Raw genomic sequence first — 26081 nt, 5'->3', positions numbered from 1 at the left:
GGAACAGACAGGATTTTGTGTTTTATCTCCTACCAACTCCCCTCCACCTTCCCTGTCTTCTCAGCTGGAGCTCCTGGGGTCGAGTCTTTCTCGTCATTATTTCAAACTCTGCTTGGATGCTGGACTGCTCTTCCCCAGCATTCTGAACTTCTAGCATCTTTTAGTTCTCAAATCAAATTGCACTTCTCCAAAGCATTCCCTGAGCCTAGGACCAGGCCAGAGTTTTTCAGTCTTGGCACTACTGACATTTCGGGTTGCATAATACTCTGTTGGCTAATTCTCAACAACAGGCTGTTGGAGTCTGTTGTAGGATGGGCATTGGAGGATGTTTGGCAGCATGCTGGCCTCTACCTGCTGGATGTGAGCAGCACCCACCTCCCCCAGTTTCCACAACCAAAAATGTGTCCAGATACTGTGAAATTTTCCATGGAGGACAAATTGCCCCCTCTCCCGGTTGCAAGCCATTGAACTAAACCAAGTCCCCTTCTTATCATCCTGTAGTCTCCCGTCCTTCTCTGATCATAACACCCATGGCACAGTTTTGAAGTGACTTGTCTGATTGTCTCATCCGTTCCAACAGAATGTTATCCCCAAGAGGGCATCACCCAGGGCATCATCACCAGCACCCAACTAGGCATGTAGTCTAGCTTCATGGAAGAGTGAGCTCCCTGATGGGAGCGACCTTGTCTGTCCTCTGCATGGTGCCCAGTATGGTGCTGGCACATATAGGGCTCAATAAACATTTGTTGAATGAAGGAATGATTCAATCATTCCATTCAAATGCTTCTTTCTCTGTGAAACTTCTACTAGTATCCCCGTCAAGGTTAGAGTCTTTTTCTCTCTTAACCCCATAGTATTTTATGCATGCCCCTGTCCCCCAGCACTTACTGCGTTGGACATTATAATCAGTTTGGTAATACATGTTTGTGGAAATGAAATCATGTTCTCTAGGGGCACCTGGGTGGCTCTGTTGGTTAAACATCTGCCTTCGGCTCAGGTCATGATCTCAGGGTCGTGAGATGGAGCCCTGCATCAGGCTCTATACTCAGCACAGAGTCTGCTTAAGATTCTCTCCCTCTTTGGGGTGCCTGGGTGGCTCAGTTGGTTAAGTGTCTGCCTTCGGCTCAGGTCCTGGGAGCGAGCCCCACGTCGGGCTCCCTGCTCAGCGGGAAGCCTGCTTCTTCCTCTCCCTCTGCCCTCTCCCATGCTCTTGCTCCTACTCTCTCTCTCTCTTTCAAGTAAATAAATAAAATCTTAAAAAAAAGATTCTTTTCTTCTCCCTCTGCCCTTCCCTGCCCTGCTCGCACACAGTCTCTCTCTCTCTAAAATCATCATCATCATCATCATCATAATCATGTTCTCTGTATCTTCAGGTCTCTCTCTTGAAACAGAAAAACTAGGTCCATTCCTGTGCCCAGGAAGGTCATGATCTACCTTTTCCTTAAACTCCTACACCTGTTCTGCTCCTGGCTGTTCTCAGCTGCACCCACCACACACGCACTCATCCATCTTCCTTAGCCGACTTCAAAGAGGAGGAACAGCTCAGAGCTGCTGGGCATTGAGGACCCATGTCTGCTTCACAGCCCCATTTTGCCTCTCTCTTCTCTGACTGTGCTCCCAGCAATGGCAATGGGTTCTGAGAGGTCTTAATAACACATGGTGCTTGCTCGCAAGCCTCTCCCAGGGACAGGAAGCACCACATCTACAGCATGCCCCCCACCTGATGACTTGAAATGCAAAAGCCTACAGCGAACCCCATGGCGGAAAGGTGCCGTGATAGTATTAAAGTAAACGTACATTCACAATGGTCAGAAAGGAGATCAGCCTTCCTTTGAGAGGAGTTCAGTACTCAGAGAAGAGTAGGGTAGGATTTTGCACATGGTAGATGGTTAATATGCATCCTTTAGTCACAAAGCCTGGGGGAGAAGATGCCGAAGTTAATATTTATATTTGGCATCCAAGCCTCTGCATAACTAACAGCATTGAGGCCGGGTGTTTGGTTTGAGGGTCAGCTCCGTTTAAACAGCGAGGCCAGGTGCAGACACACATGCTGGACCTTTGAACTCTGTGTTGCAATCCAGATGTTCTGCAGAGGTGATGAACTTGGGTCACTGATGGTGGGAGAGTGTGTAGCGCTCTTCTAGCATCTTCCACGGGGAGCCCTGGACCATAGACTTGGCCCTAAGCCCATGTTCCTTGCCAGAGTCAAGAAACAGTAGCAGATGCAGTTGTTGCTAGGGATAAGAGATCATCCACTGGGGAGTTGAGATAGCCGGGACAGGGGGTGGGTAGCACGAGGGAGGTCACAGAACTGACCTCGCTTAGCCTCTGCCCATGTCTGAATTACTTGGAGATGTTCTGCAACGGGAAAAATCTTAGGCTTTTAATGACAGCCCTGACAAACATGATCCGTATGACCAAACTGGTCGCAAAAGCAACTGCTATCATGTCTTCAAGGAGGATCTGTCAAATTGCACGTTTCGCACGGGGTTTTCCTAGTCCCACACTTTGCCTTGAAAAACGTGCACAGAGTGAGGGGTTTGAACTTTCTGAATTTAATGCAAAGCCCATATGTTGTTTGGGTTTTGTTTGTGTTGTTTGTTTGTTTGTTTTTATGGCTGCAAAATATGTTATATAAAAAAGAACCATATAGCAATAAAACGGTAATGTAAACACAAATCCTCCAAAGCACGCAACATATTTCTAATGAAAGGAAACAACCACCTTCACTGTATCTACAAAAAAAAAGAAAGAAAGAAAGAAAGAAAGAAAGAAAAACGATGAAGAGGGGCCGTTTCGTTCACAGATTGTGGAATCCTACTGTTTACTGCTCTCCAAATGAGTATTTTTGAGGCATGACTTAAAACGGGGAATCTTCCAAACAAAGCGGCTCCTGGCATCGTGCAAAGAATGCTGCTGTTGGTTGGCAGCCAGGCAACTTGAATTCTGGTCTTGACTGCTGACCCCTGCTTCCTGGCTCCCAACCCCAGCACTCCACTCAGGGTGCTCTTGTCAAGGGCACCAGCGACCTTCTCGTTGCTGAATCCAAAGGGCATTTTGCAGTCCACTTCTGCCCTGACCTCTCTTCAGCAGATGACACGATTGCCCGCTCTTTCCTCATTGAAATCCTCTTGCTCTGTGCCTACCGTGACACCACCCCGTCCTGGTTATTCTCTGGCTTTTCCCTATGCTCCTCAGACACTCTCTAGGCTGTTCTTCTTCACCAGTGGCGACAAGCAGCTGCTGGGGCCTGAGGTCACACGAGGTTTTGTGGGCATTTTCTTATCAACTCTTCACAGCAGCCCCGGGAGCCAGGACTTCCTGGCTCCCTTTCACGGCCGGAATCTGTCCTCTGTCCCTCATCTCCAACTGCTTCCAACATATCTCCATTTGCCTGTGCCACAGTCACCTAGTAGGGGTAGTGGTGGTGGACGACTTCTCAGCTGCGAATCCTTTCCTGATGATCGGCTGAAGCCCATGATTACTTAAGGAGTGGACACATGACCCAGACAAGGGAGATTTCTGGGAATGTCTAGGAAAAGTTTTCTCTCTCTTAAATAGACACATGAAGAATGGTTTCTTTTCTCCTTCTAGATACTGCTGTGCCTTGTAATATTAGAGTCATGACAACCGTCTGTAACCATGAGAAATAGGTCAAATCCAACAAAAGAAGAATGGCACCTGGGTCCTTCATGACCAGCCGATTGAATCTTATCTGGGACAGGGGCTTCCAACTATGTTATAAATAATACATTTCTTTATTGCTTGTATAGGTTTTTGTTTTGTTTTGTTATTGTTACTTGCAGCCAAAAGCTTCCTAAGTGATACACCAAATTCATCGTATCTGTAGCTCAACTCAGTATCTCCTCCTCCAAATAGCCTCCCCTCCTATAACTCTAGCTCTATTAATATCACCATGGTTGACTCATTAAACCATGTCAGCACCCTGGGCATCATCCTTGACTCCTCCCTGTACCTCACCCCCAGAGTCCAATCATGAATTAAGTCCAGGAGATTTGCAGGCAGCTGAGGGCCATGGTGGGGTTGAGCTCTGTCACCTGTCCTCCACCTGCAGAGCCCAGCTCAGGCAGTGCTGGGAGCCCAGCTGTTGCGGCTCCCCAGGAGCTGCGCCATGCCGGCCAACAGCCTGGATCACACACGTGGAACCAAGGTGCTTTGGGCTGCCATGGCCAGGCTGTGCCCCAGCACCATGGTGGCCGTCCCCACCGACACACTGTGTAGCCTGACCTGCTTGGCCAGCTGGGTGCCGTGTACTGCCTCCAGGGCCACAGCCAGGCCAAGCTGCCAGCCCTCTGCATGAGCCACATGGCTGATATCTTCAGGGACTGCCATGTGAGAGTACCCAAGGGGCTCCTGAAAGACTTACTACCAGGACGAGTGACCCTGGTGTTAGAACGCTCCCAGGAGCTCAGTAAAGACCTGAACCACTTTATTCCTCTTATAGGCATCTGGATTCCTGACCATTCCTTCATGCAGGATTTGGCTCAGGTGTTTGGGACACTATTTTCTCTCACCAGTGCCAACCTCAGCTCTCAGGCCAGTTCTCAGAATGTCTTTGAATTCTGGTACCTCTGGCCTCAATTGTCCCAGGTCGTTGGTGGGGGACCAATTGAGGATGGCCAAAGCCCTGAGTATTGCCTGGGCTCAACTATGGTTGACTTGTCTGTATCTGGCATCATTCATCCTACAACAGAAGTAGGGACTGCTGTCCTCACAGGGATCCTGCTTGTGAATCCAGTAGAAGGGAGGACCCAAGGACTGATGCTGGCCACTATGTGTCTGTCCACTGGTGACCAGCAAGGGTTCATTTACAGAGGCCATTGGGGCTACAACATCACTAGTCTGACTCTTTAAGGCAAGGTGTCTTTCTGAACACTGTAGACCAGGCCCCAAGCTGGGGTTTAGTCTCACCCCTGGTGGGGGAGGTCTTATGTATTATCTATAATTTCATGTATCAGCCAAAAGCTGACTAGAGACTTTGAGAACACTCCTAGGATGGCCCTATTCTTTTTTTTTTTTTTTTTTAAGATTTATTTATTAGAGAGAGAGTGTGTGTGTGTGCATGGGTCGGGGGGAGGGGCAGAGGGAGAGGGAGAAGCAGATTCCTCATTGAGCAGGGAGCCTGATGTGGGGCTCTATCCCAGGACCCTGGGATCATGACCTGAGCTGAAGGTAGACGCTTAACTGACCAGATGCCCTGGTCTTGTTCTAATTAGTTTCTTTTTAAAAAATAGTTTTGGGAAATAATTTAAAGAACAGATTTGGAGTCTAGTCAGAGCCTCTTCTCTGATGGGTAGTGGCATTTAAGGTCCACATCAGCTAGAGCACCAGCTGGTGCTGTTTAAAAGTCTCCAGTGACTGACAGCACGTGTTTGTGCACCTGAAGCTGGAACCAGGTTTGGATAAAGATTGTTGAGCTCAGGCCCAATACTATTTCCTCTGACTGGGTAGGCTGGTGGTGTAGTATGCTTTAATGCCTAGAGGAGAGAGTTATCAGTTTGGACTAATGGTGGGAAGTGAGCTCAGTTGGAAGGGGTGGGAGTAGGGAGGTCCAAATTTTAAAATATTGGGAGGCATCTGGGTGGCTCAGTCCATTAAGCATCCAACTCTTGGTTTTGGCTCAGGGGTCGTGAGATCAAGCTCTTCACACTTAGCTCGGAGTCTGCTTAAGATTGTTTGTCTCCCTCCTTCTCCCTCTGCCCCTCCCTTGCTTGTGTGCTCTCCCTCAAAAAAAAAAAAAAATTGGAGGGGTGCCTGGGTGGCTCAGTTGTTAAGCGTCTGCTTTCAGCTCAGGTCAGGATCCCAGGGTCCTGGGATTGAGCTCCGCATCGGGCTCCCTGCTCATCAGGAAGCCTGCTTCTCCCTCTCCCACTCCCCTTGCTTGTGTTCCCTCTCTCACTGTTTCTCTCTCTCTCTCTGTCAAATAAATAAATAAAATCTTTAAAAAAAAATTGGAAAACAAATCTCTATTGTTTTTCTCAAAAAAAAAAAAAAAAGTCCAGGAGACCCTGCTGCTGAAGATCTCTTATTCTTTCTTTCCATTAACCCCCTCCTTGTTCTTTTCAGTTCTTTGCCATTTTTACTGTCTTTCTGCACCCTTTCTCATTTTGAGAGGTCACCACTATCTATATTGCTCCCAAGGAGATTTTAAAAACTCAGTACTAATCCTCCAACTTCCTTGGTTACACTGTGTCGATAGCCTACACTTATCTTCCACATAAACTCTGGCCAATGCGCACGGTGTGTAAGCTGCATCAAGACAGGGCTTACCTCTTTGGATTGTCACCTCCACTGCTCCACATCATCCTAGTTTCAACACACTGATTTCCTTGTGGTCCATGAGCCACTGTCCCTTAGTGTCACTGCATGTGCGGTTCCCTGGACCTGGGATGCCTTCCCTGATGCTGCCCTGAACAATCCTGGCTGGCTAGCATGTTCTCATGCACCTTGGTTTCCCTCTCCTACAACATAGCTCGTGTACATTTCAGGCATGCCAGGCATATCTTTCCTTATTTTCATCTCTCCCCTCTTGATTTGTATTTTGAACCCCATCCCAAGTCAATCTCCATCAGTGTGGTGCTTCCCCACTCTCCAGTGGTGAATCTAAGTCCTAGATTCTCTAGTGTTGCAGTGCTAAGGGAGGTGTCTGCTTGGTCTTGGGGCATCTGTTCATCACAGTTTGCCATTAAGACATCCCTGGTTTTCTCTTCATGGCCCCTTCAAGTTCAGGCGTCATGTAGGCAATGCTCACTGCATGCTGGGTCTCTAGAATCTCTGCAAGGCGGCCTTGGCTTGGATACTATGTACTTGGATACTCTGCATGGATACTGCCACCACTGCGCCTGCTCTGAGGTCTTGCCGCCTTCCCGGGGCCCCCTTTGTGGACAGACCCTCCTGCTCCCTGGTCCTCAGCTCTCTCCCCCTAATTAACTCCTTGTCTTCTCTCCCTCCCCCAGCACCTGTGAAGAGTTTTCTTGTCTGGAAAAAGCACTCCCCTCCACTTCCTTCTTTGGGACATTTGTTTATCCCCCTACCTGCCCTGGGTTGCCCCAGGGGAACTTTGATAGTTTAGAATTATGGAATTTGAGAGGCAGAGACTGACAGTCCTCCTTTTTTCCTTCTATTCTGTCAAATTTCTTCCTTAAGACAGAGAGCACAAGCCCAATAAACTGCTTGGGAAAGAAGGAAGATACCGGGAGACGAGAGAACACTGATGATTACGATCACCTGGCCACCACGGTCCTCACCACCCTGGAAGTGATCTACATGTGTACCCGTTTCATCCAGACAGTGTGCTCCAGAGGCCAAGGCCTGCCGTGTCCTTTATCCTGGTGTCGTCAGCCTCTGGTATTGGGCCCATAGTGGGTGCCTTGTAAAATAGCCATCGAAGCTAAAAATGGAAGAGGGGAGTGGACTTGAGAGTCAAGGACACCTGAAAGAATCCTGTCAGCTGCCTGCCTCGTTATGTGGCCCCAGGGCAAGTTACTTCACTTCTCTGTCCATGGGCAGTAGCAAGAGGGAGGAGAGGGCATAAAGGGGGGTGGGGGACCCCGCTTCTCAAAGGTCTTTGATTTCTACATTCCCCTTCTCCTAGCCTTCCCAGATTCTGGCTCCATGTTACTTTTTCCCCTCACCCACAAATTCATTTTGTGCATACATAGATTTTTGCTCTTGCTCTTTCAGGTTGGGTCCCTTCCCTTCCTCCAGTAAATGACTTTCAGGATTCTTGAGTTCCAGGGATTCCGTTTGTGATGAAATACAAAGAACCTGGAATTCTGGGTCCACCATGCCCTGGCTCTGGGGATGTTGGACAAATGTCTGAGTGTCAGTTTCCTCACCTGGACCATGGGAATGATGATAACTAACTCAACTAGATCCTTCGGGACAAAGGCTTGGGAGCCCAGGCTGCCTGGATTTGAATCCTAGCCCTGCCACTTTACAAATGTGCAGTTCAGTGCAAGTGACTCTACTTTGTCTTACTTTCCTTAGTCATAAAAGGCACACCATCACAGAACCCACCTCACGGGGTTATCGTTAGCATTCATTTCATGAAAACACCTAATGCTTTCAGACCACACCTGAGTAAACACTCCATATTGGTTGGCTATCCAATCCCATGAGCGGCCTCCCTTTAGCAACCCACAAACTCATGACATGTGTACTATTTGTGTGCTTGGGCTACTGTGACAAAATACCACAGACTGGGTGACTTACACAACAGAAATTTATTGTCTCTCATCGTGGAGCCTGGGCATCCGAGATGACGGTGTCAGCAGGGTTGGTTTCTCCTGGGGCCTTTCCCTGACTTGCAGCAGCCTCCTTGTCACTGAGTCCTCACATGGTCTTTTCTCTGTGCACACACATCCCTCATGCCTCCTCCTGTTTTATAAGGAAACCAGTCACATTGGACTCGGTCCCACTGTAAGGGCCTCACTTTAACTTAATCACTGCTCTCAAGGCCCTATCTCCAAATACAGTCACTTTCTGAGACGCTGGGGATTAGGGCTTACTGTATGAATTTGAGGAAGAACACAATTCAGTCCATGACAATGTATAAACAGACCCCACCATTAGATGTTCCTGTGAGTGAGCCTCTTCCTTAATCTAATTCTTAAGGAATCCCAGGATGTTCGTGTCCCATGGATTCTGTTTGTTGTCCATAAGCGAGAACCTGCCATCAAAAAAGCAGGTTTTGAAGCTCAGGTTTCAAACCTGCTCATGGGTCTACGACCTTAGGCAAGTCATATGCCCTGCCTGAGCCTCAGCGCTCACATCTTCATCCTAAGGAGAAGGACGACAGTAACTCTCACCAAGGGGGCAGTGAGGACCAAGGGCAACCATGTGTATGAAAACCCTCTGTAATCTCCACGTCCCCAGGGGTTTTGCCCCTGAACTAAAAGGACATAAGTAGATGAATCTTGATTGTCTTGACTCTCCTTCCTACCCTCAAAATTCTGTGACTCTGATTCTGAAGGTGGAAAGTATCGAGGTATCAAGGACAAGCTACGAGGGAAACAATTTCGGGATCCAAAACATCAACAGATGTTGTTGAATCAATGAAGGAAATCACATCATCATGGGGAACCCCCGCTCTGCATATTCCTGAGGCCCCAAATGGAGCTGCGCCAAAGTGCATCATTCATTCCCTGGGCTCTGGCACACGTGTCTTGTCTGTTTCTGCAAGAACTCATTGTAACGTGGGCCCACGAACTAGGTGTAACGGGGCCAGCAAACCTCTCTGTCTTTAACAGGACCCTGGGATCTTTTGTCAGAAAGGACCCCTTGAACTTCCATGTCTGTTCACCTTCCCCAGGCACCCTCCAAAACTGGCTGGTTCTTTGTCAATGAAAGCTGTGCTTCACAAGCAGCATAGTGAAGAGAGAAATTAAGAAGTGGAGCTGGGGGGCACCTGGGTGGCTGAGTCAGTTAAGTGTCTGACTCTTGGTTTCGGCTCAGGTCACGATCTCACCATCTTGGGATCCAGCTCCGAGTCGGGCTCTGTGCTCAGCGCAGGGTCTGCTTCAGATTCTTTCTCCCTCTCACTCCCACTTTCTCTCTCAAACGAATAAATAAAATCCTAAAAAAAAAAAAAAAAAAAAGAGGTAGAGCCGGGAAATCAGATGCTGAGTTTGAACTCAAACCCTGTCCCTGACTCCAGGCAAATCACTTCTCTGACTCAGATTCTTCCTCTGTTAAGGAGGGCAATAATAATAGTTCTTACCTCACCGGGTCATTTGGAGTTTCAACAGGGTAATAGATGTACAAGTGCTTCATTCATTTCACAAATAATTTCTGAGTTCCTACTATGTGGAGGAACATTTTTACACTGTTCTAGGCACCAGGGATGCAGAAACAAAGCAAAGCTATTGTCCTGATAGATAGAAATTAAATTCTAGTGTGAGAGTCAGGCAAAAACAAATAATACATTGTGTAATACCAGAGCATAATGATGATGGAAAGAAAAATAAAGCAGAATTAAGGGGAAAACTGACCAGGGGTTATGTTGTGGATGATATCTCAAGTCAGGGAGGTCCTCTCTGAAGAGGGGACATTTAGGAGACATCTGGACAATGAGAAAGATGGAGCCATGGCAGGATGTGGGGGAGAACAGATAGAAAGGCCCTAAGAGGTGGTTGGGCTCGGCAGGAAGGCACAAAAGGTCAGTGTGCCTGGAGCTGGGTTGGAAGTGGATGAAGTCAGTAAGCCTTGAAGGCCAGGGTCAAGACTCTGAATTTTAATTTAAGTGTCAGGGGAAGTCATTAGAGGATTTTGAGCAGTGGACTGCCTTTGTCCTGGATGTCCCTCTGACCACTGTTTGGAGAAGAGACTTTAAAGAGTCATGGTTATCACAAAGCTGATGGACACATACTTCCTGCTCTCCACCTCCTGGGCACATGGTGGGCTGCACGTCCTGTTGCTGAGTGGGGCCATGAGCTAGGACAGTGAACAGAAATCAGGAGTGTCACTTACAGGCCAAGCCATTAATTGGTTGCCAGTGCAAGTCTCTCCAGAACTCCTTACCCCGTGTCTCGGTGACCAGCAGAACTCAAGGTGAACACTGGTCCCTCCGCCTGGGTTCTAGAAGGAGGATATATGGGACGGAGCTACAACTGGCTTGCAGTGGGCATGCCACTTCTGGGCATAACCTAGCATATCCAGACAGGTGCAGGGAGCAAGAGGAGAGGTAGGGAGGCCATGTAGGGGGCTGAAAGGTGATCCTAGCTTGCAGCGGAGTGATAGCAATAGATATAATGAGAAGCGGTCAGATTCAGGATGTGTATTGAAGGTCAAGTGCAAAACATTTGCTAATGGGCTGGATGTAGTATATAGGGTTAAGAGAGGAGTCGAGGATGATTCTAAGAATCAGGGTCTGACTAACTGGGTGAATTACTAAGGAAAACACTCAGGAAAGCACAGGATTACCCACAGTGCTAGGCACGCAGCTGAACTACAAAATGCTAGCTCTTGTGGTTCATGTTATTACTGGCACAGGCAGTATGGAATGTAGAGGCGTGAGGAAGTTTCCATTCTAGAAGGACAGAATGATCAAAAAGTCAGATTTACTAAAGTAATTTATATATAATAAAACTCTTTTGGTGTATACGTCCGAGTTTTGACAAGGGCATTTTGTCTTGTAATCACCACCACAATCAAGATGTAAACTACTTCCTTCTTCTCCCCAAATTCCCTTTTGCTGCTCCTCTGTTTGGTCAAACTCTTCCTCCACCCCAACCCCAGGCAACCACTGATCTGTTGCCCATCCCTATAGTTTTGCCTTTTCCAGAATGTCATATAAATAGAATCACACAGTATGTTACCTTTTGAGACCAGCCTCTGTCACTTAGGATAATGTATTTGAGATTCATCTGTGTTGCATATGCTGGGAGTCTGTTCCTTTTTCTTGCTGAGTAGTATTCCATGGTAGGGATGGTCCACTCTTTGTTTCTCATTCACCAGCTGAAGGGCATTTGGGTTGCTTCCAGATTTTGGTGATATGAATAAAGCTTCTATAAATATCTGAGTACAGGTTTTTGTGTGAACATATGTCTTTATTTCTTTTAGTAACTTTCTAGAAGTGGGATTGCTGGCTCATATGGTAAATGCATGTTTAACTTTATAAGAAACTGCCAAACCGTTTTCCCAAAGGAACTGTACCATATTGTACTCCCACTGGCATTGTGCAGGTCGCCGAACTTCCTCCCCAGCACTGGGGATTGTCAGGATTTTTTTTGATTTAAGCCATTCTAATGTTCAGTGGTATCTAGTTGTGCTTTTAATTTGCATTTTCCTAATGAATAATGATGCTGAGTGTCTTTTCATGTGTTTATTAGCCATTCACATATCCTTCTCAGCACAATGTCCATTCAGATCTTTTGCTCATGTTTTCATTAGATTGCTTATCTTTTAGTATGTAGTAAGTTCTATATATATTTTGGATATGATTCCTTTATCAGATATGTGCTTTGCAAATATTTTCTCCCAGTCTTTGACTTCTCTTTTCATTTTCTTAACAGTGTCTTTCTAAAAGAGCAGTTTTTAATTTTGATAAAGTCCAAAGTTATCAGCTCTTTCTTCTATGGATTTTTTTTTTTTTTTTTGTATCACGTCTAAGAAATCTTTGTCTATCCAGGGGCACAAAGGTTTTCTTCTGGAAGTTTTATAGTTATAGGTTTTACACTCAGGTCTATGATCTATTTGGAATTAATTTTTATAAAGGGCATGAGGTCTAACCCAGGACAATTTTGACTGGTGATATTTCCTACTGTGCCAGAAGCAGATCAATAAAACTTCATAGCTCTGATAAGCACGTGCACAGGTGACATGGGCTGTTTGCAAAATCTGGTTAAGGTTCAGACACAGATGGTCAGGGAAGCTCCACCTCTCTCTAACTCCAGGCTGCTTCTCTGGACGTTAATCCTATCCTCAGTATTGCTCTGCAGATGTCCCCAGTGATACCAGCACAAGCCCGAGTCTTTCTGTAAAGTGAGCTAGGTTCTCCCCAGTTCCTAAAACACTCCCTGTAGTGAGTTACTTTGAGAAAAAATGTTTTCTCCTAAACCACTAAAGGAGCATTCAGTGCAAAGTAGCACATTAAATCTTAGCAATCAGGGTCAGAATCTTAACCTTCTTAGTTTCTGTCCTGCTTGGGTGGCTTTTTAGTCACCAAATCATACTGTTTTCTTCCTCTTCTCCTTAGTAACACTCCCACTGAAAGTTTCGTTAAAATCATTTAGATTTTGGTATGCTTAAAATGTCAAGAATAAAATTGGTGAGGAGAAAAGGTTAGAAAGTCAACATATGGACACCTGGCTGGCTCAGTCAGTGAGCGTGCCGTTCTTGATCCCAGGGGTTGTGAGTCTGAGCCCCACACTGGGTGTAGAGATTACTTAAAAAAAAAAAAAAAGTCAACATAGAATTGTCATCTTGTGATGTGGCCAATTGAGAACATTTTAAGAAAGAAAACTAATGTCTACTATTGCCTTTATTAAAAAAGGCATTTATTTATTACATCAAGAATGATGAAGCAGAAAAAGCAAGAGTATTTGAAGGGGTCTGGCACTATTTCTATACTATTTCTATACTATTTCTATATATATATGTCTTTAACTCAAGATATGAATATCAAATTCTGTTTTGCATTGGTCTAGTGCACGAATCTGATGCTCTTACTCAACTATGAGTCAGAACATCTTGAAAGCCAAAAAGTTAATAAATCTAGAAATCTGGGGAAAAAAAAGGGAGGTGAGGGGGCATTAAATTATCCAACTTTCCAAGAAATGAAAAAAGTTGGAAGGACATGATCTCATTATAAAAAATACTCTTTCCCAAGAATCAATTGTTGGTAATTTACTTGGATGTAGGAAAGTATTCATACATTTACCATTAGTTTTCTCATTTCCTCTCACTGCAGACCAGTGAAAACCTCACACCGAATTGCAGTTTGGGACTCAGACCAGAAGGTGAAACATGGATGATGGAGTGGCTTAAACCATGAAGTATTTGGAGAAAGGCTTGTTTTCTGTCACTTGTTTATAATAGCTTTACGGGGTATTCCTAGGGTTCAAAGTCCTTCTCTTAGTGAGTATGTAGGTTTTCTGTCTAGGAATAGCACTTGCAAATTTAAAGGCAGGACACAGCAGAGTTGATAACATTCCAGTCCCTTCTTTGGCGGGGGTCAGTAATTTTTGCTTCTTTCTTGACCAAACGAAGGGAAGCCCGCTAGAGCTGCCCTCCTCCTCTATCAGGCCAATCTAAAGGTCCTTCACTACCTCCCCCTCCAGGGGTCTGCTTTCTCTCAGCATCTCATTTATTAAGGCAGACCACAAACAGTCTCAGGTAGACAAATATTCTTGGTAAACCCATCAGTGGCTTCCATGGCACTCAGGATAAGGACCCCACTCCTTCAATGCATGCTTACAAGGCACTCTTCAGTGCACTTACATAGAATAGTGGGAAGGGAAAAAATAAAACATAAAGAGAAAAAAAATCCTTGCTGTTACGGAACTTATATTCTGCTGGGCAAAGATCTGCTAATCAAGATAAGTAAACTAACTACATGGTATGTAGATGGTGATAAGTGCTAAGGAGAAGAAGGTGGTCAAGAGGGGAAAAAGTAAAGTAGTTAAGGGGGACAGAAGCAGTTAAGGTATCAGGTTATGGGTTGATGTGTGATATGTTTAGATAGGGCGCCCAGGAAAAATCTCACTGAGAATGTGACTTTTGAATAAAGACCTGAAGGAAGTGAGGCAGCTAAGAATGTGGTTATCTAGGGAAAGAGCATTCCAGGTAAACAGAAGAGCAGGTGCAAAGGCCCTGAGGTGGGAGCATGCATGTTCCAGGAACAGCAAAAGAATCCAGTGTGACTGAAGTAGAGTGAATGATGAGAAGGGAGGCAGAATGTGGTCTTTTACTCTGTCTTGTGTATCTGTGGAATCATTTACTTCAGACACTTATTGGGGAGTGCTTCTAACCAGCATCTACTCTAAAGACCATGGATTTCAAATAATTTTTAAAGCAGTAGAACACTTCCTTCAAATGAAACTTGAAATGGAAGTTCAAAATAGGAAAAAGAAAAGCAGGGGAGGGGCTGTCTGTCAAAATCCCACTCCTCCCTACACCCCACAGTGGTTCAAGGCAACACCATGGAGGAAGATTTGTTTCCCACACAGCTCAGGTGCAAACCACAACTCTAGAATGATAGTCTGATATTCTGCCTAGAGCCAAGATATTTTATAGCACACTGCTCCAGAAGTAGTCTTGTCTGGCTCCTATACCAGAAAGTCTACCAAGGAGACTTTCAGTAGATATTTACCTCCAACAAGGGAATGAAATTAGAGCCTCTACAGTTACAACCACATGGTGATGTGTGGGTTTGATATGTTCCTAGAAATTAGTTCTCTATTCTGGGACTTCTTTTTTCTTAAAAACATTTTTTAAAACTTTTTTTTAAAAAGGTGAAACAGGTCAAAGAAGAAAAAAAATGCACTCAAAAAGTTTGTCTCTTAGGGATAACTATATTACTGTGTATTTGCAATGGGATTCCACGTACGTGAGCAAATAAAAAGGAACTACTGATAATAGGCAACAAGGTGGAGGAATATCACAAATACTAAGTTGAGCAGACACACGAATGCATACCATATGACCCATGTATATGACATGCAAACAGGCAAAGCTTATCTTTGGTGACAGAAGTTGGAATAGAGGTTACCTGTGGGGAGGGGAGTTACTGGGAGGATGAAAATTTCTGTATCTTGATCGGGATGGTGGATACAAAGGTGTAGTAGACATCTATAAAAATTCATGGTGTTGAAAAATGATTTGTGCATTTTATTCCGTGTTCATAATTAAGCCAGTCTCCTTTCCACTATCTGTTGCTCCCAGCTACCCAGTTCCCCTACCCAGAGGCCACTCCTCCAGGGATTTCTTAATGCCCCTTTTCTTTCAGTACCTTCATACCAGGGGTGGAGTCCTGGGAGGAAGCCAGGCAGACAGCAGAGGCCAAGGCTCTGGGCACTGGGCCATGGCTTGTGTGCATGGCCCTTGGCTTTCTCTGGCCCCTTTGCCCCTCTGCCTCCCTCTTTTTCCTCCTTTTCTCCCTCCCTTCCTTAGAAGACAAGGGGGGAAGCCAGGGAGGTTCGGGAGGTTGCTGACCCTTGCTAAATAATGCTGTCCCTCCTGGCTCTCCAGGGTGTGCCTGCCTGCAAAGGACAGCATGTGCTGATCAAGCTTATCATTGACACATTCATTCCCTCCCTCTTTTATTCTCTCCCTTCTGTTCCCAGTTCCCTGGAATGATCCTAGGACTTCCTGCTCCTTGGGCATTCAGTCTCAGCGAGCTTCCCTGGTCTCATGTTTCCTTTCCAAGGGGCAGTCCTGGTAACCCACTCTGTGGTTGCATATAAACATATCTCAGTAGATGCTGCGGGCCTGTCTTATCTCCCCTCCACACCCCTATCCCCACCTCCCAACTTCTAGCATCATTCTTTGACCAATTCCCTACCCCCACCCAGAGCTTCCGCCCAGACAAGCCTTTTATCTAATCATCTAGGGTCCTGACTCCCTGAGGGCAAAGGGGCCTGAGTCACGTTCAAGACAATTTAGCAAGCATTCTTGAAGCTGGGCAGTTCCTCGCCTTCAAGAATCTTCTAAAGCGGGGGAAACGGTGCTCAATCCAGACCCAGTTACGAGAGTTCTTAACCCAATACTTTGTATTGATCCTTCCTCAGTGCCAGGCACTGACTTGCGTGCTTTTCGTACATTACATCTCTGAATCTTCCGAACAACCCTAGGAGGAGGGTTGTTAGCCTCACCTTGCAGATGAAGGAGCTGAGGCACAAGGTTAGACTGCTGGCACGTGGCCGCCAGGATTTTGAACAGCAACTTCCCTAGGGAAACGCCCTATTTAGGCCCTGGCCGGGGAGGGTGGGGGTCTCAAGCGGGAGTTGGCGTCCCCGAGTGTCGAGTGTCGAGTGTCGGGCTTTGGGGAACCTTTAGCTGTGCCACACCCTTTCAGCACAGTTCTCTCCTGCGTCAGGGGCCTGGGAGGGGGCTTAGGACTGGAGTATCTGCAGGAGGCCGGGACTTTAGAAGAGGTAGATACAAAGCTCCGCGTGGCAGAGGAGCAGAAGACAGCAGGGGAACCCGGCCCAAAAGAAAGAGGCCCTCCCGTCTCCCGGGGCACTACAAGCCTCGAGGCGTTGCAAGCGGCGCGGCAGTTGCAAGCCCCAGTGGCGCGCGCAAACTGCGCGGAACTACTACCCCGGGGCGGCTTCGGGGCCCGGGTCCCCGCGACAGCCCCTTAGGGCGGGCGCGTGGGGTCCGGAGCCCATCGCCCCTTCCCGGGCGCGGCCACGTGCACCCCGCCGGGCTCGTACGCTCCGCCGCGCCGGGCCGCCGGGCCACCGGCAGGCACGCGCGCCCGCAGCGCGCACACACTCCCGGGCACGCACACCGACGGCCCGGCCCACGTCCGCCACGCCCCGCCCTCCCCCGCGCCCCGCCCCCGCCCTCGCGGCGCCGTCCGCCGTCCTCCCATTGGCCACACGGCGCGTGACGCGCGGCGCCCGGCCCCGCCCCTCGTCAGTCACTCGGCGGAGGCGGCGCTGGCGGGGACTAGTCTCGTCCGGAGACTGGCAGCAGCGGCGGCGGCGGCGGCCGGAGCTCGAGCCCCAGCGGCTGAGGGCGGGCGGGCGGGCGCGGGGGAGGGAGGGGGGCCGGTCCGCGACGACTCCCCGGACGGCGTTTCTCCTCCGAGCGGCGCCGGTTTCGGCTTTGGGGGGGGCGGGGGTACAGCCCATCCATGACCATGGGCGACAAGAAGAGCCCGACCAGGTACCTGCTCGGAGCTGAGGGGGCGGAAGGGGAGGGAGGGCTGGGGGCGGGCGGGGACCGACGACGACTAGGCCCCGGAGCTACCCGGGGCGGGGGGGAGGCGCTGCTAAGATGGAGATCCGGGGGCGGGGGGAGGCGGCGGCGGCGGGCGGTGGCGGCGGCGGCGGGAGGCGGTGTAGCTCCCGCTCGGGGCCGGCGGCCGTGCGCGCCGCAGCCATGGCGGCTCCTCCTCAGCCGCCCTCCGCCGCCGCCGCCGCCGCCACTCCTCCCAGACAAAGGGAGATTTAACCAGGTGGGGAGGGAGGGAGGGAGGGCGCTAGCAAGGGAGGGGAGAGGGAAGGAGCCGGCCCACTCCCCGCCGCCGGCCTCGGGCTGCCCCTGCGCGCCCCCTCCAGATCCGGCCCGCGGCTCCCCTGCCGGCCCCCCCAGCCCCACGCTCAAGTCCACAAGTCCGCCCGCTTCCTGCGCCCGCCGCGGCCCTTCCCGGGGCGCCGCCGCCGCCGCCGCCGCCGCAGCCGCCGCCGCCTGCTGTGCGAGGCAGCACGGCCCGGGCCCGGAGGTTGCAGGGTGCCGGTGGGGGCGCCCCGTGCCCTCCCCGAGTCCCTGTTTCGGTCCCCGAAAAGGGTGGGTGGGTGGTCGCTCGAGCGAAGTTTCCAGCACTGGATTCCTGCGAAATTGGCGACGGCTCACCAGCGCCTGTGTTTTGCTGTTTCTCCCCCGTTTTCCTGCTCCCTGTCTCTTCCCTCCCCTTTCCCCCACTCCTCACTCCTCCGAAGGCCAAAAAGACAAGCGAAACCTGCCGCAGACGAAGGCTTTTGGGATTGTAGCGTCTGTACCTTCAGAAACAGCGCTGAAGCCTTTAAATGCAGCATCTGCGATGTGAGGAAAGGCACCTCCACCAGGTACTTGAAGATCTGTGTTAGCTTTTGTTGAAGGACTTTTTTTTTTTATATAAGGTGGGGGAGAGGGTGGAGAGCTATACTTTCTGCTCTCTTTCCAACTTGTTGATTATGGCTTTTTTGCATTTGGGGGGTGGGTGATGTGTGGTTTTGGTTGTGTGTATTTATTTTGTGTTGGGTGCAAAGCGTCCTATTCACTGAATGATTTATGGGAGGGAGTTTTTCCAGGTTTTCGTCTTATTTCAAACAGGCTGGATTTATTTGACACTTGTATCCATTGGCTTATTGGTATTGGCTCAAAAAGAGAGGAAGCACTGTTTTTGCTATGGATTGTAGGACTTTAGACCTTTTATTTTTGCCATGTGTAGAATGTTTTTAATTTGCCTGTCCTGAATTATTTTTTTCTTCTCTGAGCGATTTAGTGGTGGATGTACAGTTAAGCTGTTTGTTGTGCTTTTCCTGTCTTGAACTGCAAATGTCTGTTATTTTCTTGCACTTGAAAATAAATGTTGGGGTTTGATAAAGCGCATTTTTTGGAAAGCTGAGCTGTCAATTTGTGTTTTTTCTGATTAGCTTATGCAGAGTGGTGATGGAGGACGATTTTGCAAAATGGTGAAATGAATAGGCTGTATTGAAGTTTTTTTGTGTTTAAAGCCTTATTACAATGAAAAGAATGTTGAAAGAATTCCTTTTCACTTTTGTGAAGGTAGTAAATCGCATCTGGTATCAAAACAAGTTGGACTACTCCACATTTAACGTTTAGATATATTTGGATAAAATGTCGAAGCTAATTTTGTAGCCTTCTGGTCATCTTTCAAATTGAATCTGGAATTTGTGTCAGTGATGTTAGAGTTTGAAGTTAAGCTATTCTTGATGTCATTTCATGGGAAGGCATTGCGGTATATGTGTGTAAAAGCTGGGAGGAGTGAGTTCCTAGTGGGTCCTTGAAGACTTAAGTTGATTGCCAGAAGTCTCATTTCATCAGGTACTTGTTTTTGAATTGGTGGTGTTCCAATATGATTGTATAGTAGTACTCTGTAGTTCCAACTGGATGTTATTTTTTTACTAAATGTGTCCTCTTAGGGTTTCATTGCTTTATTTATACCCGGGATTACCTCGGATATTGGGTAACCTAAAGAATATAATTCTGGGATGAATTGGTCCAATTACTGGTGGAGCATTTTTGGGACTTCCACTAAATCTTTAAATAAAGAGTGCTTTGAATTAAAGTACTCAAGAACGAAAAATATTTCTCCAGAAGTTTTTACAGCAAATTCATGTCAATTTTTGTATTACCATAGGACAGATTTAGTTAAAATAAAACACACTTATTGGGAGCTTAATAGATTTTGTTTTGCTCTGGGAAACAGGGAATTCCATCAAATGGCATGAAAGTTTAGAAATGTATTTGTTATTTAAAGCAATAGTGATTATATTTTATTTATGAGTAATGTTTTTTTACATGTAGAATCCCTCAGAGGCCAAACCTCTTTATTGTGGTTTTGCTTTGAGTGTTACGGTAGATGACGTTTAAGTAAATGACTAGGAAACTCCTAAGAACTTGAGAACTTCACTGGTGAAGAGCAAAACCAAATTCAAGTTTACATCTGATGTATTGCTGGGAATAATCTTAAAATGAAATGCATTTCAGTTTCTTTGTGCATTTAAAAAAAATCTGACTTATCAACTTTTTGGAAGCATGTGGGAGGTTTTGGTTTTAAAAGCTATAGAAATATTTAAACTTTTTTCAGAGTTACAGATGATGACAGTGAAATTCAGTTTTTTAACAAATACATTAAATTACTGAAGACGAAATATTTTAGAGTCTGTTCAGGAACAGGATACTTATCTCTTTAAGGGTTTTCATTTAATTTTTGGAGGACTTAAACTCTTAAAAGTCAAGATACCTTTACATGGCCTTTTTGTTTTCATCTTGGTTATTGTCAGTGTTTTGGTGTTTGAGATCTATTCTTGAAGTCATCATTAATTGGAAAGCAAACAACATTTTGGCTTTCTTAGGCTATGAATGTATTTCACGTGGAAAGGTGAATTTCAGAGGTCTTCATTTGGGCGTTATCAGGTGTAGGAACTGTTGGTTAATTTCTCTGCCATACTAGCTACTGCTGTGTGATTTTCCTGTAATTTTTTGGCACCTCAAAGATTTAATATTTTTTGCCTTGCATAGTTTTAATCAGATCTGGTATTGATGATAGTACAAAACTTGTTGGGTTTTGGATGCTGAGTAATAGGCAAAAATTGGTGATTTTAGAATAACTTTTTAAAAAATGATAAAAGGGCTTCGTTAACCTGTTGACTGGTATAGAAATTGGGTTTTATTGCTCCAAGCTGGTGCTTCGTATTCATATTATAACAACAGCCTAGCTGGTGGCCTAGCCAGTGGTCATTTTGGAGTTTGTTCATCATTTTTGTCTTTGTTGCCATCATCTACCAAGTCAACCAAGGAAGTCAGGTTTTAATTAGTAGTAAGTTCAGTAGGACATGGAACTGTATTTACCCTTTGAGGATAGAATTGGTGTCCCTTAATTTGATGAGAATAATAAGTTATCCAAACAACATTTATTAAATTCCTAGGATGTGAAAGATACTGGTCAAGACATTGGCGAGGGGTGGGGGGGGATTGGTTAGACATGTACGACAAAGAGCAGAATCCAAGTGATAAGGGCTCTAAGAGAGGTATAAATAAAGTGCTGTGTGGGAGATTGGAGCAGTCTGGCTTGGCGAATCAATTAGGATGCCTCCTCCTCCCTATTTCTTCCAAAAAGGGAATTGATTTCTACAGAATCACCTGCCAACTTTTCATTGTTATTGTCATGTGTACTTTATATGTTGAATTCTGCAGGTGGATTCATGAAAGTGATTCATAAGATCTTTTTTTCCTTATTGGAGCAGCATAGAGACTGGAAGGCGGTCAGAAGCTCCTAAGGAACATGTTAAGGGAAGAAGGAGGAAATACTTAATAGGCTACTTGGACATTCAGGGGGCAATAGAGATCTATATTGGATGTGTCAATTATATGGAGGGTTTCTTTGGGTCTTAGATACACTCCTTTTTCTAACTAATTGTATCATCCCACTCTAGCCCTTGCTGGTGATTATTTTATAGTTTTATTGAGGTATGATTTACATACTGTAGAATTCACTAATTCTAAGTGCACGATTCATTGAATTTTAAAGACTTGTGCAACCATCACCACAAAACCAGTTTTAGAAGATTTCCATCACATCATAGGTTTTCTCCTGTCCTGTGATACAGCTTAAGAGCATGGATGGGTCACCTGCAGCCGGAAGGTTGCCTCCTCACCATGCTGAGAGAACTCTGCCCTAAGCCTTTCAACATAGGAAATAAAGGAGTGTGTATATAAGGTGGCTGTGGGTGGGGAGGAAACACTATCTCTTTCCTAGGTGATAAATAGGAGATAAATAAAGTAGGATTTCCCAGCCTACTTTGCCAGTCTCTTGAAAGATGATACTATCAGCTTTTAGAAGGAAAAATCCCTGCAAATTAACAAATTTACTTAACCATTTTGTTAAGTTGAAGTTCTTGAGTGTTGAGCAGAGTAACTTGCTAGACTCGGTGGTAAATTAAATATACTTTGCTTCGGTCTTGCTACTTCTCTGAATCTAATAATGTCTTTGTTGGAAATAAACACACTGCTGCAGCTCTAGCTGATTAGTGGTTCTTTGATCATAGTGCTGCATTTTGATCTTCAGCTACTGCTTAAATGACACTCACTTGAAAATTGGTCAATTTTTGCTTTGGGTAATTACCATAGATTTAGAACTTTTCTAGTCTTCAGTGCCAGATTTTATCCTGATACTGGGTTCAAATCATGTTTATTGGACTACTATCCCTCTGAAAAGTGTACTGTTTTTTAGAGCTTTTGCAGACAGAAGTGAGGAATTTACTGGTGTGCAATAAGATTATGTCACTTAAAAAAAAAAGTTGGTACTCAGCATATTGAATTAGAAGTTGGTACTCCATTTTGTTGGTAAAATGTTTCCCTTGTTCCGGAACTCATTTTTTGAAGTTGGAAATTTGGACATTTTCTCTCCTTAAATTCAGGTAGCCAAACAACTCAATATCCCTTGAATAGTCATGAAGTACTTTAGAAGTTTTAGGGGAAAACATACATAATTAGTGATATGTGAAAGTTCTGATCTTGCTTCAAAAGTGCATTGCCCTGAGGTAATTTTCAGGTAGGAAAACTCCCAGAAAGCAGGGGTGGGGTGTACCTAACCTAGAGTAGAGCCAGGCCTCTTCCCTATGGTTTCTGATCATCTACCACAGTGGTTTTGCTCCTTAGATCACATGGGTTTTACGGTAGTGTTTGTCTTTCATAAAATTTCTCCATAAAATACATGGAGAAATTACCTGTCTTCTGAACCATCAAACCTTACCAAACCTTTCGGCCTCAAAGCTGGTAGAGTTTTAAAGATCACTCTTACCCAGAAGCAGTGATAATTTATTTTGTATTTGCTATTACATTGGACTTACTGATTTATTGCTACTGACTTGATCTTATGTATACTTGGTGACCTTAAAGTAAATTACCTGGGTAGTTGTGGTTATTTGACAAGTTTTTATTGAGCACACAGCCAAATGGGCTCTGGGTGTACAGTGGTGGAAAGACAGACAAGGTCCTTGTTCTCATGAAATTTGAAATATTATGGAGAGGAAGAGAAAATAGCAGGTAAACAGAAAAATAATTTCGGCCAGTGGCAAGTGTTTTGAGAAATAAGAGCAGAATATGGAACTATAGAATGATGAGAACTGGGGGAGTGATGAGAACCACTGTGTTGAGGTACACATTTGCCTTGTTAGGCAGCATGCATGCTCCTTTCTTTTGGAGCAAGGGATAATTACTTCTGTAGGTGTAGCCTCTGCCATTTAGCTCATTGGGTTGGGGACAATTTAGAATTGGAATCTTTGTTGTTCAGACTACTCAGCTTTTCCTTAGTTGCATGCCATATACTGAGGCCAGGCCAGCCAGCTAACTTGTCAGTATGTCCTGTAGTTACTGGGATGGGAGGCTTGAATGGATTACTCATGTGGCATACATTTATCCTGTGCTTTTGTCAATGCTGAAGAAATTCCAAGATTAATAACTATTTTGGTAAACGGCAGCTACTTGAGGAAGTTGCAGCACTAAGGTCACTGGAACTTTAGGTAATGGTGGATTTCTACATATTTGTCTCCTTTGCAGTTTGAACTAAAACATTCTAGTCTTTCTGGCTCTCATTTTCTGTTTGGCTCTGTCACCAGGACCTTTTTTGTTTGTGGCATCTTCCTTTATCCTCCCCATCAGGCATGTTCCCTCCCTGTTTTTTTAGGTAAGGAGTTTTTTGTTTGTTTAAGGTTTATTATTTTAAAGATTTTTATTTAGAGAGAGAGAATCTCAAGTATACTCTGTACTGAGCAGGGAGCCAGACTCAGGGCTCCATCCCAGGACCCTGAGATCATGACCTGAACCAAAGTCAAGAGTTGGATGCCTAACCCACTGAGCCACCCAGGCGCCCCTTTAAGTAAACTTTCTGAACTGAAGCATGCATACAGAGAAGTGCACAAATTATAATGAAAAGGCTTGAGGAATCTTCACAAGGTGAACACACCATGTAACTTGCACCCAGATTAAGAAACAATACCAGGACCGCAGAGTCCATTGTACACTCTTGACGGTCACTTCAGCCACTGTCCTGACTTCTAACTCTGGGGGGGAGTTCTGCATGTTTCTGAATTTGGTATAAGTGGAGTCATACAGTTAGATGCACTCCTAGGTCTGGCTTCTTGAGATTCATCCATGTTAGTGTGTGTGGTTCTTGTTTATTTTACCAGTGCTGCTGTTTTATCCTGAGTATCTTAGATCTCAACTCTGCATGTAGACCATTACACATTCTAGAGATAGGATTTCTCCTTGATAGGTTATTATTATCTACATACTTTAACACAGTTGTCTTCTTTCATCTGTGGTGTAAATTCACACATCATTAGGTGTAAGGATAAAACCTGGTGTGTGGAACTTTCTACAGTACATAAATGGAGTAAGCTTTTGTCTCTCATGAGTTGTAGTGTTTATCAGTCATTTGTATTTCAAGTCATTGGTTAAGTAAACCGAAAATTCCTGCATTCAGGGAACCTAACAGATGTTGAAAAGATGAGACAATAAAAAGATCTTCAGTGTTGTGAAGCGCCCAGTGATGGTAGGCATGGAATGAATGAGTACATGGTAGAGATAGTTGGTCTTTGTGGGTACATTGGGGAAGGCCTTACTGAATCTGGGATTTAAATGAGGCCTTTATGATTCTTAGGTGTAGACTTTGTTGTACAGGCTGGTACAGGTTAGTTGTTTGCTCCCTCCTACATCCTTTTCAGCTCTTCCCTCACTTCAGATGTCATCCACACCTTTCCACTTCTCCCCACAGGCTGGTAATTCCCATTTACTATATAATAACCATCCATCACCACCCTTATGCATGCATGCCCATGGCAATCAAATCCAGCTGGTTTTGGAGCCTCTCCATTTGGTCCACTTAAATTATCTCCTAGTTCTTATTGCCTTTAAGGTAAAGTCCAAATGCTGAGCATCACAAAGGGTTTCTGATTTAGTCCTTTCTTTCGTATTCCTTTAGGATTTTTGGAGGCAGACTGCCACCACACCTCATCTGCCCTCCACATATACCATGTGTGTGTTTCCTGCCAAACTGCTTGTTTCCCAAGCATGGATCATGATACCTCATTTCCATACCTTCACACCTTCTATTCCTCTGGATTTTCTCTGAAATGCTTTCCCTTCCTTTTGTGTCCTGCCTCACTCCTATTTGTCCTTCTGGATGTCTCAGGAACCCTTTTCATCACCCTCCAATCAGGTGTACCTCATCGTAACACTTGAATTGGATTTTTATTTGATTGCCTCACCCTCCAAATCATGTATAACTTATTGTAACACTTTAACGGAATTTTTATTTGATCACCTGTTAGGTTTTACCTTTTTTGAGGGCAAGACCTCTCTCTCTCTCTCTCTCTCTCTCTCTTTTTTAACTAATTTGAGGGAGGGAGGGTGGGGACAGAGGGAGAGAGAATCTTAAGCGGTCTCCATGCACAGCCTCAGAGCCCAATGTGGGTCTCCATCTGATGACCCTGAGATCATGACCTGAGCAAAACCAAGAGTCTGACGCTTAACTGACTTGAGCCACCCAGGTGCCCCCTGAGGGCAGTACCTTTTTCACAGCTTAAAAATCTAGTACAGTGCCTGGCACTTGACAGGGGTTCAGTAAATGTATATAGAATAGATGAAGACTAGGAGTTTCAATTGGAATCCCCTTTAAAACTGTTCCAGTTTAAAAGTTTTATCTGATAAATATGCTTTCATAGTAGGGCTTGAATCGTGTGTGTAATGTTACTGGTTTAGGGGAAAGCTGTCTTTATTAAGTGTGTCCTTAAAAGTAGTATTCCTGTTTTTCTGGTTTTGTTTTTCCAAACGTGTGCTGGAAATTAAACACAGAGCTTGAGCCTTGGATGCTGTAGGCAGTGCATTTAAAGTACTTCCTGGAGTGGTTTGGAGCTTCAGAGCATTAGCACATTTACCTAAATAATAACTGATAATTCCTAATCCTTTTTGGTTGCCCATTTGGTTATTAAAGCAGCCAGAAGTCATAAAAGTCTGATAATAAAGCGAAAGATCAGTCATGTTGTGCAAAATCAATTTTAAGGACCTAGATGGGTGTGCATGTAACCTGGCATCTAAAGGCAGTTTAAAAAATGGGTATAAAACGTGTTGGGTGTTGATGGAGATGTTATGCTGTCCATTGT

At 45.5% G+C, this 26081-nt stretch overlaps 1 protein-coding gene and 1 pseudogene across 1 annotated transcript in view; both read left to right on the top strand.

Moving 5' to 3' along the window:
- The first annotated feature begins 1757 nt into the window (after nucleotides 1-1757).
- On the top strand, nucleotides 1758-4875 carry LOC141374237 (threonylcarbamoyl-AMP synthase pseudogene; annotated as a pseudogene).
- Nucleotides 4876-17198: 12323 nt separating this feature from the next.
- RYBP (RING1 and YY1 binding protein) overlaps nucleotides 17199-26081 on the top strand; it is a 76228-nt gene continuing 67345 nt past the window's right edge. The window contains exons 1-2 of the mRNA XM_025885061.2: nucleotides 17199-17355; nucleotides 18132-18257. Of these exons, the coding sequence (XP_025740846.1) occupies nucleotides 17324-17355; nucleotides 18132-18257 (158 nt within the window). The 5' untranslated portion in view covers nucleotides 17199-17323. The remainder of the gene's footprint in view (nucleotides 17356-18131; nucleotides 18258-26081) is intronic.

Source organism: Callorhinus ursinus, unplaced genomic scaffold (assembly GCF_003265705.2).
Source record: "Callorhinus ursinus isolate GAN/ISIS: 27379988/994484 unplaced genomic scaffold, GSC_fseal_2.0 scaffold15, whole genome shotgun sequence".
Taxonomy (NCBI): Eukaryota; Metazoa; Chordata; class Mammalia; order Carnivora; family Otariidae; genus Callorhinus; species Callorhinus ursinus.
Note: the sequence above shows the minus strand (reverse complement) of the source record. Positions and strands in the feature narration are given on the sequence as shown.